The 16,710-nt window shown below is 40.7% G+C and overlaps 1 protein-coding gene across 5 annotated transcripts in view; it reads left to right on the top strand.

The window, feature by feature from the left end:
• The window catches only part of LOC126263158 (aldehyde dehydrogenase, dimeric NADP-preferring-like), a 298,799-nt gene that overhangs the window by 238,994 nt on the left and 43,095 nt on the right, over window positions 1–16,710 (top strand). For 4 of the 5 annotated variants that reach the window (XM_049960193.1, XM_049960196.1, XM_049960198.1 and 1 more), the window contains exons 6-9: window positions 9,330–9,493; window positions 9,621–9,851; window positions 9,951–10,148; window positions 15,708–15,823. In XM_049960193.1, the coding sequence (XP_049816150.1) occupies window positions 9,330–9,493; window positions 9,621–9,851; window positions 9,951–10,148; window positions 15,708–15,823 (709 nt within the window). The remainder of the gene's footprint in view (window positions 1–9,329; window positions 9,494–9,620; window positions 9,852–9,950; window positions 10,149–15,707; window positions 15,824–16,710) is intronic. The other variant, XM_049960194.1, reaches the window with a different exon arrangement.

Below are 16,710 nucleotides of genomic sequence, written 5' to 3'. Positions count from 1 at the left end.
GGAATTTTCTGTAATGTTTTTGGACATTATCTTTCTGTGTGTATTTGAGTGTGAAACAAAATTGTATCTTTACCTAAACAAAAATACAAGGACTGAATATCCGGGCAGCTTATCAAAATTCTATCAGCATATAAATATTGCTCAATTGGTTGGTAACAGTACCATTAGATCTAACACCAGATATTGAATGCATGCCAAGAAGAGCAGTGCAAATTATAAGTTGTTTGACCCACAGGAATACGTCATGAAAATGCTGAAAAAACTAACCTGACACATGCTTGAAGACAAACCATTCCTCAAAAGCTTACTTATGATGTTTCAAGACCAAGTGTCAAATGATGAATCTAGCAGTGTACTGAAACCCTCTATGTATTGCTCCCATATGGATGACAAAGACAAGATCAGACTAATTGCAACACACACTGAGGCATTTATCATCATCTCCCCACCTGTACACATGAATGGAATGGGGATAAACCATAAAAAATGGTACAGTGGCAAGTGCTGTCTGCTATGCACCTCCTGTTCATTTGTGCAGTATGGATCTGTGTGTGGTTTGCACAATATCGATGTGGATATAAAAGTAGATATGGAAGTTTACTCACATCCGTACTTGTATGCTAGAAAAACATGTTATAGAGTAAACTTCCATGAGATGAGATGTGACGCTTGTGACAAATATCACATGAAATATGCTATTGTTGTTGTGGTCTTCAGTCCTGAGACTGAATATGTAGACATACAAATATGCTTATAAAATACCTCAGATTTTCAGTTACATTTTTGCCATTTTCATCTAAAAGAAATCTGCCTTTTAAAAAGGACAAAAAAAGTTAGCAATAATGCATAGGAGATGAAATAATTAAAGTGTGTGTTCACTCTCATTGGTTACCACAAGTAAATTGAAGTTACAGTTCTTTGCTGCTTTTGGCATATAAAAAACGTCACATTCATCCCATTCAGTTAAAAAAGAGTACTGTAAGCTTCAGTACTGTTCTACCAACACATGAAATTAGTTCCCATTTAAAAAAAAATGAACAAGTGCAATAGGACTCGTGCTCCAAGGGCTCTATGAAAATATATTAAAAAAACAAAGATGATGTGACTTACCGAACGAAAGTGCTGCCAGGTCGATAGACACACAAACATACACACAAAATTCAAGCTTTCGCAACAAACTGTTGCCTCATCAGGGAAGAGGGAAGGAGAGGGAAAGACGAAAGGAAGTGGGTTTTAAGGGACAGGGTAAGGAGTCATTCCAATCCCGGGAGCGGAAAGACTTACCTTAGGGGGAAAAAAGGACGGGTATACACTCCCGCGCACACACACACACATATCCATCCACACATATACAGACACAAGCAGACATATACAGAGGCAAAGAGTTTGGGCAGAGATGTCAGTCGAGGCGGAAGTGCAGAGGCAAAGATGTTGTTGAATGATAGGTGAGGTATGAGTGGCGGCAACTTGAAATTAGCGGAGATTGAGGACTGGTGGATAACGGGAAGAGAGGATATATTGAAGAGCAAGTTCCCATCTCCGGAGTTCGGATAGGTTGGTGTTAGTGGGAAGTATCCAGATAACTCGGACGGTGTAACACTGTGCCAAGATGTGCTGGCTGTGCACCAAGGCATGTTTAGCCACAGGGTGATCCTCATTACCAACAAACACTGTCTGCCTGTGTCCATTCATGCGAATGGACAGTTTGTTGCTGGTCATTCCCACATAGAATGCATCACAGTGTAGGCAGGTCAGTTGGTAGATCACGTGGGTGCTTTCACACGTGGCTCTGCCTTTGATCGTGTGCACCCTCCGGGTTACAGGACTGGAGTAGGTGGTGGTGGGAGGGTGCATGGGACAGGTTTTACACCGGGGGTGGTTGCAAGGGTAGGAGCCAGACGGTAGGGAAGGTGGTTTGGGGATTTCATAGGGATGAAGTAAGAGGTTACGAAGGTTAGGTGGACGGCGGAAAGACACTCTTGGTGGAGTGGGGAGGATGTCATGAAGGATGGATCTCATTTCAGGGCAGGATTTGAGGAAGTCGTATCCATGCTGGAGAGCCACATTCAGAGTCTGATCCAGTCCCGGAAAGTATCCTGTCACAAGTGGGGCACTTTTGTGGTTCTTCTGTGGGAGGTTCTGGGTTTGAGAGGATGAGGAAGTGTCTCTGGTTATTTGCTTCTGTACCAGGTCGGGAGGGTAGTTGCGGGACGCGAAAGCTGTTGTCAGGTTGTTGGTGTAATGGTTCAGGGATTCCGGACTGGAGCAGATTCGTTTGCCACGAAGACCTAGGCTGTAGGGAAGGGACCGTTTGATGTGGAATGGGTGGCAGCTGTCATAATGGAGGTACTGTTGCTTGTTGGTGGGTTTGATGTGGACAGACGTGTGAAGCTGGTCATTGGACAGGTGGAGGTCAACATCAAGGAAAGTGGCATGGGATTTGGAGTAGGACCAGGTGAATCTGATGGAACCAAAGGAGTTGAGGTTGGAGAGGAAATTCTGGAGTTCTTCTTCACTGTGAGTCCAGAACATGAAGATGTCATCAATAAATCTGTACCAAACTTTGGGTTGGCAGGCCTGGGTAACCAAGAAGGCTTCCTCTAAGCGACCCATGAATAGGTTGGCGTACGAAGGGGCCATCCAGGTATCCATGGCTGTTCCCTTTAATTGTTGGTATGTCTGGTCTTCAAAAGTGAAGAAGTTGTGGGTCAGGATGAAGCTGGCTAAGGTAATGAGGAAAGAGGTTTTAGGTAGGGTGGCAGGTGATCGGCGTGAAAGGAAGTGCTCCATCGCAGCGAGGCCTTGGATGTGCGGGATATTTGTGTATAAGGAAGTGGCATCAATGGTAACAAGGATGGTTTCCGGGGGTAACGGATTGTGTAAGGATTCCAGGCGTTCGAGAAGGTGGTTGGTGTCTTTGATGATGGATGGGAGACTGCATGTAATGGGTTGAAGGTGTTGATCTACATAGGCAGAGATACGTTCTGTGGGGGCTTGGTAACCAGCTACAATGGGGCGGCCGGGATGATTGGATTTGTGAATTTTAGGAAGAAGGTAGAAGGTAGGGGTGCGGGGTGTCGGTGGGGTTAGGAGGTTGATGGAGTCAGGTGAAAGGTTTTGTAGGGGGCCTAAGGTTCTGAGGATTCCTTGAAGCTCCGCCTGGACATCAGGAATGGGATTACCTTGGCAAACTTTGTATGTGGTGTTGTCTGAAAGCTGACGCAGTCCCTCAGCCACATACTCCCGACGATCAAGTACCACGGTCGTGGAACCCTTGTCCGCCGGAAGAATGACGATGGACCGGTCAGCCTTCAGATCACGGATAGCCTGGGCTTCAGCAGTGGTGATGTTGGGAGTAGGATTAAGGTTTTTTAAGAAGGATTGAGAGGCAAGGCTGGAAGTCAGAAATTCCTGGAAGTTTTGGAGAGGGTGATTTTGAGGAAGAGGAGGTGGGTCCCGCTGTGACGGAGGGCGGAACTGTTCCAGGCAGGGTTCAATTTGGATAGTGTCTTGGGGAGTTGGATCATTAGGGGTAGGATTAGGATCATTTTTCTTCATGGCAAAGTGATACTTCCAGCAGAGAGTACGAGTGTAGGACAGTAAATCTTTGACGAGGGCTGTTTGGTTGAATCTGGGAGTGGGGCTGAAGGTGAGGCCTTTGGATAGGACAGAGGTTTCGGATTGGGAGAGAGGTTTGGAGGAAAGGTTAACTACTGAATTAGGGTGTTGTGGTACCAGATTGTGTTGATTGGAATTTTGAGGTTTTGGAGGGAGTGGAGCTGGAAGTGGGAGATTGAGTAGATGGGAGAGACTGGGTTTGTGTGCAATGAGAGGAGGTTGAGGTTTGCTGGAAAGGTTGTGAAGGGTGAGTGAGTTGCCTTTCCGGAGGTGGGAAACCAGGAGATAGGATAGTTTTTTGAGGTGATGGGTGGCATGCTGTTCTGATTTGCGGTTATTGAACCCTGCCTGAAACAGTTCCGTCCTCCGTCACAACGGGACCCACCTCCTCTTCCTCAAAATCACCCTCTCCAAAACTTCCAGGAATTTCTGACTTCCAGCCTTGCCTCTCAATCCTTCTTAAAAAACCTTAATCCTATTCCCAACATCGCCACTGCTGAAGCCCAGGCTATCCGTGATCTGAAGGCTGACCGGTCCATCGTCATTCTTCCGGCGGACAAGGGTTCCACGACCGTGGTACTTGATCGTCGGGAGTATGTGGCTGAGGGACTGTGTCAGCTTTCAGGCAACACCACATACAAAGTTTGCCAAGGTAATCCCATTCCTGATGTCCAGGCGGAGCTTCAAGGAATCCTCAGAACCTTAGGCCCCCTACAAAACCTTTCACCTGACTCCATCAACCTCCTGACCCCACCGACACCCCACACCCCTACCTTCTACCTTCTTCCTAAAATTCACAAACCTAATCATCCCGGCCTCCCCATTGTAGCTGGTTACCAAGCCCCCACAGAACGTATCTCTGCCTACGTAGATCAACACCTTCAACCCATTACATGCAGTCTCCCATCCATCATCAAAGACACCAACCACCTTCTCGAACGCCTGGAATCCTTACACAATCCGTTACCCCCGGAAACCATCCTTGTTACCATTGATGCCACTTCCTTATACACAAATATCCCGCACGTCCAGGGCCTCGCTGCGATGGAGCACTTCCTTTCACGCCGATCACCTGCCACACTACCTAAAACGTCTTTCCTCATTACCTTAGCCAGCTTCATCCTGACCCACAACTTGTTCACTTTTGAAGACCAGACATACCAACAATTAAAGGGAACAGCCATGGGTACCAGGATGGCCCCTTCGTACGCCAACCTATTCATGGGTCGCTTAGAGGAAGCCTTCTTGGTTACCCAGGCCTGCCAACCCAAAGTTTGGTACAGATTTATTGATGACATCTTCATGTTCTGGACTCACAGTGAAGAAGAACTCCAGAATTTCCTCTCCAACCTCAACTCCTTTGGTTCCATCAGATTCACCTGGTCCTACTCCAAATCCCATGCCACTTTCCTTGATGTTGACCTCCACCTGTCCAATGACCAGCTTCACACGTCTGTCCACATCAAACCCACCAACAAGCGACAGTACCTCCATTATGACAGCTGCTACCCATTCCACATCTAACGGTCCCTTCCCTACAGCCTAGGTCTTCGTGGCAAACGAATCTGCTCCAGTCCGGAATCCCTGAACCATTACACCAACAACCTGACAACAGCTTTCGCATCCCGCAACTACCCTCCCGACCTGGTACAGAAGCAAATAACCAGAGACACTTCCTCATCCTCTCAATCCCAGAACCTCCCACAGAAGAACCACAAAAGTGCCCCACTTGTGACAGGATACTTTCCGGGACTGGATCAAACTCTGAATGTGGCTCTCCAGCTGGGATACGACTTCCTCAAATCCTGCCCTGAAATGAGATCCATCCTTCATGAAATCCTCCCCACTCCACCAAGAGTGTCTTTCCGCCGTCCACCTAACCTTCGTAACCTCTTAGTTCATCCCTATGAAATCCCCAAACCACCTTCCCTACCGTCTGGCTCCTACCCTTGTAACCGCCCCCGGTGTAAAACCTGTCCCATGCACCCTCCCACCACCACCTACTCCAGTCCTGTAACCCGGAGGGTGTACACGATCAAAGGCAGAGCCACGTGTGAAAGCACCCACGTGATCTACCAACTGACCTGCCTACACTGTGACGCATTCTATGTGGGAATGACCAGCAACAAACTGTCCATTCGCATGAATGGACACAGGCAGACAGTGTTTGTTGGTAATGAGGATCACCCTGTGGCTAAACATGCCTTGGTACACAGCCAGCACATCTTGGCACAGGGTTACACCGTCCGGGTTATCTGGATACTTCCCACTAACACCAACTTATCCGAACTCCGGAGATGGGAACTTGCTTTTCAATATATCCTCTCTTCCCGTTATCCACCAGGCCTCAATCTCCGCTAATTTCAAGTTGCCGCCACTCATACCTCACCTGTCATTCAACAACATCTTTGCCTCTGCACTTCCGCCTCGACTGACATCTCTGTCCAAACTCTTTGCCTCTGTATATGTCTGCTTGTGTCTGTATATGTGTGGATGGATATGTGTGTGTGTGCGGGAGTGTATACCCGTCCTTTTTTCCCCCTAAGGTTAGTCTTTCCGCTCCCGGGATTGGAATGACTCCTTACCCTCTCCCTTAAAACCCACATCCTTTCGTCTTTCCCTCTCCTTCCCTCTTTCCTGACGAGGCAACCATTGCTTGCGAAAGCTAGAATTTTGTGTGTATGTTTGTGTTTGTTTGTGTGTCTATCGACGTGCCAGCGCTTTCGTTTGGTAAGTCACATCATCGAACGAAAGCGCTGGCAGGTCGATAGACACATAAACAAACACAAACACACACACAAAATTCAAGCTTTCGCAACAAACTGTTGCCTCATCAGGAAAGAGGGAGGGAGGGAAAGACTAGAGGATGTGGGTTTTAAGGGAGAGGGTAAGAAGTCATTCCAATCCTGGGAGCGGAAAGACTTACCTTAGGGGGAAAAAAGGACGGGTATACACTCGCGCACACACACATATCCATCCACACACACACACACACACACACACACATATATATATATATATATATATATATATATATATATATATATATATATGAGAGAAAATACAGTTTAACACACAATCCAAACCATGTGTTGTGTCTGCCAGCTCCTATTATCATTGAGAGGTGAAGTGTAGGCTAAAACAAAGACTAAAAAATGCATGGTCTGACCAGGAATTGATGCCATGACCTCTCAGTTTCCAGGCATGCACTTCACTGCTAGATGATCAGGTCTGACATGTATATAGATAGTTCATTTATAGGTTTGATGATTGAGTCTGCGAGTATCAAAATATGTGACATATATAGCCGTATATTTTGGTTACATGGACTTAGAAGCTTTAATTATTTCAACTGCTAAGAGACTGCAGTCCATAGTATTCAGCATAAATTTCAGCTTGATACTTCTACCCTTTCCTGAGAAAAAGGGGTCTTAACAGACAGATGGATGGACAATAAAGTCATCCTTTAAGGGCTCTGCCGAATGACATAATAAACCCCAAAAATAAATCATTATAAGAAATATGCCCTTATTTTCTCATACTGATTGTTAACATTCCTCTTGAGCCTTTTACCAAATGATTAACATTCTGAAAAACTCTGTTGAACCACACTGCTGACGTGGAGTAATTTGTACCTTCCATGTGAAGCTTATCCAGAATGGATTATTACTATGGTGCAGGCCTACCAGTAAGTGTTTGACGTTTCTGAGTGATGACATCCCAGAATGAAACAGTGGTATACCTGACGAAACATTTAATATGGTTAATTTGTGGCTGTTACATTTAATATTGTGAAGGAACATAAACAAGCATATACTTGTAATCGAAAAACACTGTAGCAAATCCTCATTTTGTGATTTTCATTTAGAAATAATAAATTGTTCTACCATCCAGCCATATAAGAATCAGTTAACATGACAAATAAATACATTCAGTGAGATGTTTAATTTTATGATACCACATTGCTTTGTAACAGATTGTCGCATTGTACAGATTGTTGCATTTGGAGAAAAAGTTCTGAGAAGGTGCCCAGTACTATTGCAGCTAAAGGTATTATTCTTATGTCAAACTTAGTATGACGGAGGCAAAATTGGAATAATTGTGTCTGAATTGATTGTATACCTCTTTAACTGTATAAAGTGGCATAACATCTTCTTGTAGTGAAGGAAGAAATTTCATCTTATGAGCTTTCTCATACAAGACACACTTCCCTTTTGACAATAGAAGTATCATGATCAAATCATCCCCACAGAAAAATTATGGGCAATAATACAAAGCTAGGTACAATATGCAAATTAATAAACAATGTAATTGCACATCACTAGATAGTGCAGCGTGTTGTGAATTGTTATATGATGAGGGTAAACAGATATTTACTTTTCAGAACTTGTTGCAAGTATTTCTTCCATGGAAGCTCTCTGAAGAAATATCTTAGTGCATACCTATCCATAGTGTGCCCTTGATTGTAGATATTGCCATGTAAATTTGAACTTCAGCTGGATTGTGAATGAACTTCAGCTCAACTTGATGGCAAATGTACATTATATGGTGCTGTGAGACATGATAATACTTATGACTTACATGCTGTGTCAGCTAATCGGAGAATGTGCAACTACTACTTCTGTACAAAGCAGTCATAAAGACTAAAGTTTACCTGAAGCACAAATTGGCACTTCTTGTCCCTAAAAATCCATTTTTATGAGTTTACTAAACCCTTATACTATGTTATTAATCAGGAAATTATTATGAATGCAATGCTTTTCTAATCCTACCCACTATCTTTCCCACCCCTACCTCCCTACAGTGGTATTCCACCGCCCACCGAACCTACACAATATCCTCGTCCATTCATACTCTACCCCTGCTCCCAACCTCTCACCTCACGACTCGTATCCCTGTAATAGACCTAGATGGAAGACCAGTCCCATACATCCTCCCACCAGTACCTACTCCACTCTGGTCACAAGCATCACCTATCCTGTCAAAGGCCGGGCTATCTGTGAAAGCAATCGTGTGATCTACAAGCTAAACTGCAATCACATTGCTGCATTCTACATGGGCATGACAAACAACTATCTGTCTGTCCGCGTGAATAGCTACTGATAAACTGTGGCAAAGAGACAGCTGGTTATCCCCTTCCCTGTTCCTGCTCCATCACTACACAGCTTTCTATTCCACCAATGCACCTGCTGTCTCTTTACTTCTCTCCTTTCCTGCCTCCCCCCCCCCCCCCCCCAACATAGCTGCCTTACCCTTTCCCTATCATGTCCCTGTATGCTCCCACAAGCAGCATTTTACTGTCACCTCCGCCTCCCTGCCCCAGTCTTCCCTTTACCCCCACCCCCACCCATACACCCAAATTGCTTCTCCCATCATGCGCATTTGCTGACAGGCTGGTCTCGGCGACCAGAGATAGTTGTCACGTGTGTGTGTGTGAATTGTGCTTGAGTCAATATTTGTGTGTCTACAGTAAAAGAAGGCCTTTTGGCCAAAAGCTTTCTTGTTTAGTGGCTCTTTTATTATGCCTGTCTGAGACTCAACATCTCCACTGCATGGTGAGTAGCCATCTATCCTTTGCATAATATTGTCATTAATGCTTTTGTAACCATCTCTAAGTGGAATGACAGTTTTCATAAACAGAAATTATTACCCATTGAACATAGTTTGCTGGTTTTCCTTTTTCTGATTGTTTGAAATCTTTTTTTTTTTAGGAATGTTACCATGTTGTTCAGGGTGGAGTACCGGAAACAACTGAATTGCTGAAAGAACGTTTTGACTATATCTTTTACACTGGCTCAACACATGTTGGTAAAATTGTGAGAGCAGCAGCCAATGAACATTTGACTCCTACCACCTTGGAACTAGGTGGTAAAAGGTAAAAACCAGATTAATTTGAAACTTTGATGTTAATGGAGGAGGAAATTCCTCACTTGTAACAAGTAAGTGTTTGCATAGTGCATATTTATTTGGACCCATGTACAGTTACAGTTCTTTGTTCACAGTCCTGTGTACATTGATTCCACTGTAAATATGGACATAGCTGCAAAACGTATTCTTTGGGGAAAGTGCATCAACGCTGGTCAAACTTGTATAGCACCTGACTATGTGCTATGTTCTAAGGAAGTGGAGAGAAATTTTATTGCTAAAGCTAAAGAAATACTCAAAGAATGGTACGGAGATAATCCAAAGGACTCGCCTGATCTGTGCCGAATTATCTCTGATAGGCAATTCCAGTAAGTTTTGATTTTAATATCCTAAGTATATTACTAATTAACTTAACAAAACAAAAGTATGGTAGATTGCCAGCTTTTAAAAACTTCATACTTCCTTAGGAGATTACACGGTTATCTGAGTAATGGAAGCATTGCAGTTGGAGGTGAAACAGATGCTTCAGAAAGATTTATTAGCCCAACTATTCTCACTGATGTGAAACCAACAGCACCTGTTATGCAAGAAGAAGTATTTGGGCCAATTCTTCCCATAATAAATGTGGAGAGTGCTTTTGATGCGATAAAGTTCATCAATAGTCGGTAAGTAGTCAGAGGAAATTTAAATGTATATACTTTCACTGACCTGCAACTCCTTATAGTACTAGCAATGTATTTTCATGTGAATAATAACTGCAGCAGTTAACAGTGGAAGAATACGTAACGATATGCACGACTAGGATGAGAGACTGACATGCAGATTAACAGTTAAGCATCATGCAGCCAGTACTGAGGAGCCATTTACCTCTAAAACAGATAGAGAATGTAATAGGTGTTGCTGCAAATAAAAGTGGGGTTCTGACCAAACTGTGTTGTTCAAAATTGAAAGAACGTGGTAAACTCCTTTATAAACTGCCATTTAGATGGTGGCAGTAAGTTTAAAAGACATGGTACATAGAGGAACATTAAAATCACAAGATTATATGGACATCTCTTTCCAGTAAGCCCCATAGCTTTTTAGTTAAATGGTTGATTACTGTATGACTTAATCAATGACAAAGTTAGTGTCAGATTTTACTGTTATTTCACAGGTAAAATGTGGCTACTAGGAAGGATGGGGCATGAGGAAACAGCCATAAAGCTGTGATAAATTCTTGTAGAAATTGCAAAAAGAAATGTATTGGGATGTAGGATCTGCATGAACGGTGAATGTAAAGTAACCAGAAGAAATATTTTGCCTTGATCACCAATTTGTTAATTTTTATTCAATCTCCTTAATTGTAGTTGTCAGATTTGTGATAAAACAAAACTGCACATGTGGGATTGTCATTAAATTCATGCAGTTGATTGTTTCTGATTCTTACCCTTTTGGAGTAATTTATCACTGCAAAGGCAGGAGGGTAACCTGAACCTCTGTACATTCCTTCACTTTTTTTTGGTAAGGGAGTCTAAAGAGTGAAGGTGATGCCATCTATTGAAAATGTTTGATCACTCTGGTCTTGAGTTATATTCCAATAATAATAATAATAATAATAATAATCTTTATTTGTCCCTATATAACATGAAAACAATCAATTTTTGACAATATATTTGTCCTTATTAAATTTACAGTCTTGGACATGTCAGTTTTTGTACATTTCCAAAAATATAATGCCATACATGTGATGAATATATACAATAAGTAGCATATTATATACTATTATATAAATATTTACCACTATTAATATACAGAGGTAGAATTGTCGATAACGGAGCTCAGAACTCTTTAAGTGAGCATAAATATTTTTCAGTTGACAACTGTTTTCCGTGGAGCTGCTTTGTTATCTGGCGACCTATTATAGATTTATCTTCCACCTTCAAGTGGACTGTGATCTGTAGCTCTTTTATTAGTCAAACAATGGAAAATCCAGGATTTAACAATGACAATAATATGAAAAGGATTGATTGCTGCTCACCATAAAGTGGAAATATTGAGTCACACAGGCACAAGAAAGACTGCTAAATAAGTAGGCTTTCAGCCAAAAAGCCTTTTGTGAATTTGACCTCTCTTTTGAATCTTCAGCGTACTATCCACGTAGACTGTGGATGCTCAACCCCAGATTTCAGTCCCATATTACAAATGCCAATGGAATAATCCGTAAGGCGCTTATTTAAGGATGGAAGGATTTATTATGTTTGAGAGCCATTTCAGTAAGTAAATATTGCAGCTAATCTTTAAAAAGATGTAACTGATATCCTCTTTCCATGTGAGATGTTCCTTCATCATGATGCCTAAAAACTTACATTTATCGGATGTTTCAGCTGTAGACAGTGATTCAGCATGGAATAGGCTATAATTCAACAGGAATTTCATTACATGTGTCTTGTCCCTATTCATTGTTATATTTTCTGTGATTGATTCAGTTTTGTTTATTGCTTTGTAATGCTAGCTTATCAGTACAGCCCCACCTAATGAATGATGTTTCATCAGCATAGTCACTAGCTTTCAGTTTTGTGGCTGTGTTTTGTCAGTAACATATACAAGAAACAATGGCCCAAGAATACTTCCCTGGGGGAAGAGTTTTGTATGCTGATTTTACTGTTAGGATTTTATTTTCATTCTTATAATACAATTTAGTACACTTCGATCTCATATATGCAAACTTACATAGTTTAGTGCTTCGTCTCATATACCATAAATTTGTAATTTGGATAATAGTGCTGCATGATCCACAGAATTGAAGGCCTGAGACAAATCTAGAAAGGTCCCAATGACTTTGGCTCCTTTATCCAGTCTGTTTAGCCTTTCATGGAAAAAAGTTGCTACTGCTGTTCATGCGTATCTCACTTTTCGGAACCTGTATGACGAGTTGTTTAATGGGTGTACTTACAGGAGAAAGATTACATTTGCTCTAGAATTACTCTTTCAAGCGACTTCCTGTATGTTGAGGTCAGTGAAATTGGCCTATAATTATTTACGTGAGTGATTACTCCCTTTTTATACACGTGTTATATCTCATCAATTTTTAACAGTTCAGAGAAGGTGCCATGGCCAGTTTAACTGTTTATTAAACGTGATTTTGGTTTTATTGATTTATTTTTGTATTCCTTAAGGACTATAAATGATCTGTAATTCCAGCCATTAGATGTGAATGTAGTCAAACCTGTCATCTTTGGAGTAGTAGTTGGAGACACTAACCCCTAGACCAAGACTTAATTAACTTTGGTAAAATGTCTATGTGGATTAAGATCTTCTGCTTTTTATTGTATTTCATGTGTTAGCTTAAAAGAGGCTTAAATTGGTATTGTGTTTTGTAATTTTTGTACCAATTCTGTTAAATGAATTACAATGCCAAAAATAAAACTTTAAAAGGTTTTACATACACCTGGAGAGGGGGGGGGGGGGGGAGGAGGGGGAGAACATGTAGTTTGTATTCAGTCTTTTGCTTTGTGTTTTGATACCCGATATTCTTTGATCGAAATTTTGTGGCATTGGCTGCTACAATGCACACTAGTTCTGAAGTTTTCCACTGTTTTCTTATAGTGTGTGCAAGACGTTGGGAGCACTCAAAGGCATATTTCTCATTTTTATATTTTAGAAAACCAGTCACATTACATTTCTTGATTCAATAACTAGGAACAGGAAAAATTTGTTTAAATGATAACACAACGAATAACGTGAATTCAGCAGTTTTTAAGGAAGTAATGCGAATTTGGCAGTTTTTAAGGAAGTAACGCGAATTCGGCAGTTGTTAAGGAAGTAATGCAAAATCAGCGTTTTTCAACAATATATTTCTGTGTCCTCGTAAGAAGTGTTGTAAATCTAATGATGTCAGAAACATACTTAGTGTTGAAATGTTCCATGTTCAACCGTCATACTACTTTTTGCAGTTGTGACGTCACTAGTTGCCTTTCGACTATCGACTTTTGCGAGCGCGTACAAATGACCACTGTGCGAATTTTGATTGTGTCTTTTTTAGTGTATGTGCCACAGTATGCCATTTCAAAGCAATGGCGCAAAGAAAATCTATCACAAACACATCACAATGACGAAGCCTACAGTAACCGCTGACAAAAGGGCACGAGAATTTCAAATCGGTGGTTTATATGCTCCTGATAAGCTAACAATGTCTTGTAAATTCTGCAATGTCAGAGTTTAATGGGAGTGTAAAGATTCAACAGTGAAACATGTGCAGACTGAAAAACATAAGGGCAACAAGTGTAAGTAGACCAGTTTGCCAGTAAAGCGGCAATCTACAATTAGCAGCAGCTTTTAAGCTGCAAAAAGAAGAAGAGCGATTGTGAAAATCTGGCCCAAAGGACTGCGGGAACATTTTTGCAGCCAACACTACATTCCACAAGCTGGTTACATCATTGATAAATAATTTTTTTCCCATTATTTAAATATATGTATCACTTCACACCATTCTGGCCAAGCGCAGCAACAGTATACAAATGTTAAAAATTGAAATAATAGTCTCTATTGCAGATACTTTATTGATGATGCGTTTCACGCGTCTAGCGCATCTTCAGGTCATTCATTCTTGAGCTGTGGAGACTGGCTTTTGTGGTCTCCACAGCTCAAGAATGACATGAAGAAGTGCGAAACATGTCATCAATGAAATATCTGCAACATGCTGTTATTTTCATTTTTACCTTTGGTATTTGTTTTTAAATAATTATTTGTGTCAAAGTTTTTTGTTAAAAGAACATTCCACGTGGAAAAAATATATCTAAAAACAAAGATGATGTGACTTACCAAACGAAAGTGCTGGCAGGTTGATAGACACACAAACAAACACAAACATACACTTAAAATTCAAGCTTTCACAACCAACAGTTGCTTCATCAGGAAAGAGGGAAGGAGAGGGAAAGACGAAAGGATGTGGGTTTTAAGGGAGAGGGTAAGGAGTCATTCCAATCCTGGGAGCGGAAAGACTTACCTTGGGGGGAAAAAAAGACAGGTATAAATTCGCGCGCGCGCACACACACTGACACACTGACACACACACACACACACACACACACACACATACACAGTCACAAGCAGACATCAGACATTTTTAAATCCTTTCGTCTTTCCCTCTCCTTCCCTCTTTCCTGATGAAGCAACCGTTGGTTGCGAAAGCTTGAATTTTGTGTGTATGTTTGTGTTTGTTTGTGTGTCTATCAACCTGCTATCTTAGGAATAGTTGCATTTTAAACATAGCATTGAAATATGGTTAAATGTGACAAAAATAGATAACTGATAATAGAAAAAGCTTGCCAGAAATAACACTTATAAATAACACCGAAAAGTGCAAAAAGTAATACCGATTTTGGCCATAAAATAACACTGATTTCCCCCCCTCCCTCCCTCCCATCAATAACATGGCAAAAACAAGTTTGTGTCTCAGTATGAGAGACTTTTCATGATATATCTTTACTTATTATTGAATCACAGCAAGTGAGTTTTCATTTCTGAAAATTTTGAGGAAATCCCGAATGATATCTTCATAGTACAGATCAATTTTTATTTGCTATTTGGACATGTTCATATTTGACAGTTTATCAAATTATTACCAAATTGCAGCATTTATATGTTTATTGTGAGTTTTAAATAATTTATGTGGTAGTAGAAAGACATTGTATTACACATGAAAGATTAGTAATTGCAGTTTAAAATTCATGCTTTATCTCAATTATATATTTAAGTAGGATTAAAACACTGGGATCTGCCTGTGGTCCCACATTCAGGTCTTTGTTCAGCACATAGCTTAATCTGCCAGGGAGTTTCATAAAATCTAGCTGAAGTTCACCTATTGATAAGAGTATCTTTGGAAATATTTTTTGTAAACTGTTGAACAATTTTTTTACAGCAAAACAAACATATAATATATAAATACATAATGACTCTATGAAATGAAATGTTTGGTGTGTGGAACTTTCAGGAAGAATGGTACTGTAGTTACTAGTAGCACTAGTAGTACCTGTAAGGAATATAAGTGTAGAAGGTGGAGAATGAGAACCATATTTATGTTATCATAACTTAGGTTATATTATGAAGAACTCGAGGCATTATTGAGAAAAAGTAAGTCCATTCAGAATCTCCTCAGCACATATGTTTATGTGATCATAATTAATCACTTTATCCCAGGAAACCATTTATATATCTGCCCACATTCACATTTTTCTCTTCAATAGCTGGCATCCATTGACACTTTATGTATTTACAACTGACAAGTCGATACAGAAGTTGTTCATGGATCAGACAAGAAGTGGCTCAGCTTGCATCAATGACACAGTGATGCAGTTTGCTGGTGAGTTGTTGGTAATGCAAAATATGCTTTCAGGTCCTGTGATGAGGTGCTTGGCATAGAATGTAGTTACAGTTGTGAAGATAATCTGAAATTCCCCCATTCTGTACAAGTAATAATTAACACTGCTCTGTAGCTAATTATGGTTGCTGTTGACCTGTTCATAATACAGGGGAAAACCATTGTTTATTTTGGTGGTGGGTATACATTCAGAATTATTTTACATGCTTTGCCATTTATAGGGTGGTCAAATCAAGACTACCATTTGTTTTAAGTGTAAAGGTGAAGTTAATGTTTATTATGAACTTTGATTCTGTTGTTATGTAGAGGTAGTTGTACCAAAGGCTTTACAAGGCAGGATACAACTATCTAGATATAAACAGATTTCTTCTTCATTCAGAATGTGCTGACTGGTTAAACTGTTTATATGTGACTTCAGGAAGTTGGGTTAACACTTTGTTACAATCCTGTCTCTTTACTGGTGTGCAAGATATACTTGGTCAACTTGTAAATATTGCTATGCACACTGAGGTTTTATGTAGATGTTAGTTCCAAACCAATTAGAATAATGGGTAACTTCAATTCACACATTAATGGATACTGTGCTTCTAGCTGTATCTTAAGTGTACTAATTAGAAACTACTTTGAAAAGAGATGGTGCATGTAATAGCATAATAAATTCACAAAAATTTTCCTCTCTCTGCATTGTGATTCATTTCAGAAACTAAAATTAGTTTAATATGTGAAGTTTAGTCATTGGTTGTACATTTAAAATGCCACAGTGATGATGATTCTTTCCATAGATACTGCAGTTTTCAGAGAAACTGATGTGCAACATACATCATGCCTAACTTACTAGCAGATTGGTGATAGGGTTACTGTCTGTTCTA

This window comes from Schistocerca nitens, chromosome 6 (assembly GCF_023898315.1).
Source record: "Schistocerca nitens isolate TAMUIC-IGC-003100 chromosome 6, iqSchNite1.1, whole genome shotgun sequence".
In the NCBI taxonomy this organism is placed as follows: domain Eukaryota; kingdom Metazoa; phylum Arthropoda; class Insecta; order Orthoptera; family Acrididae; genus Schistocerca; species Schistocerca nitens.
The sequence above is the reverse complement of the archived record's forward strand: the minus strand, read 5'-3'. Positions and strand labels throughout refer to the sequence as shown.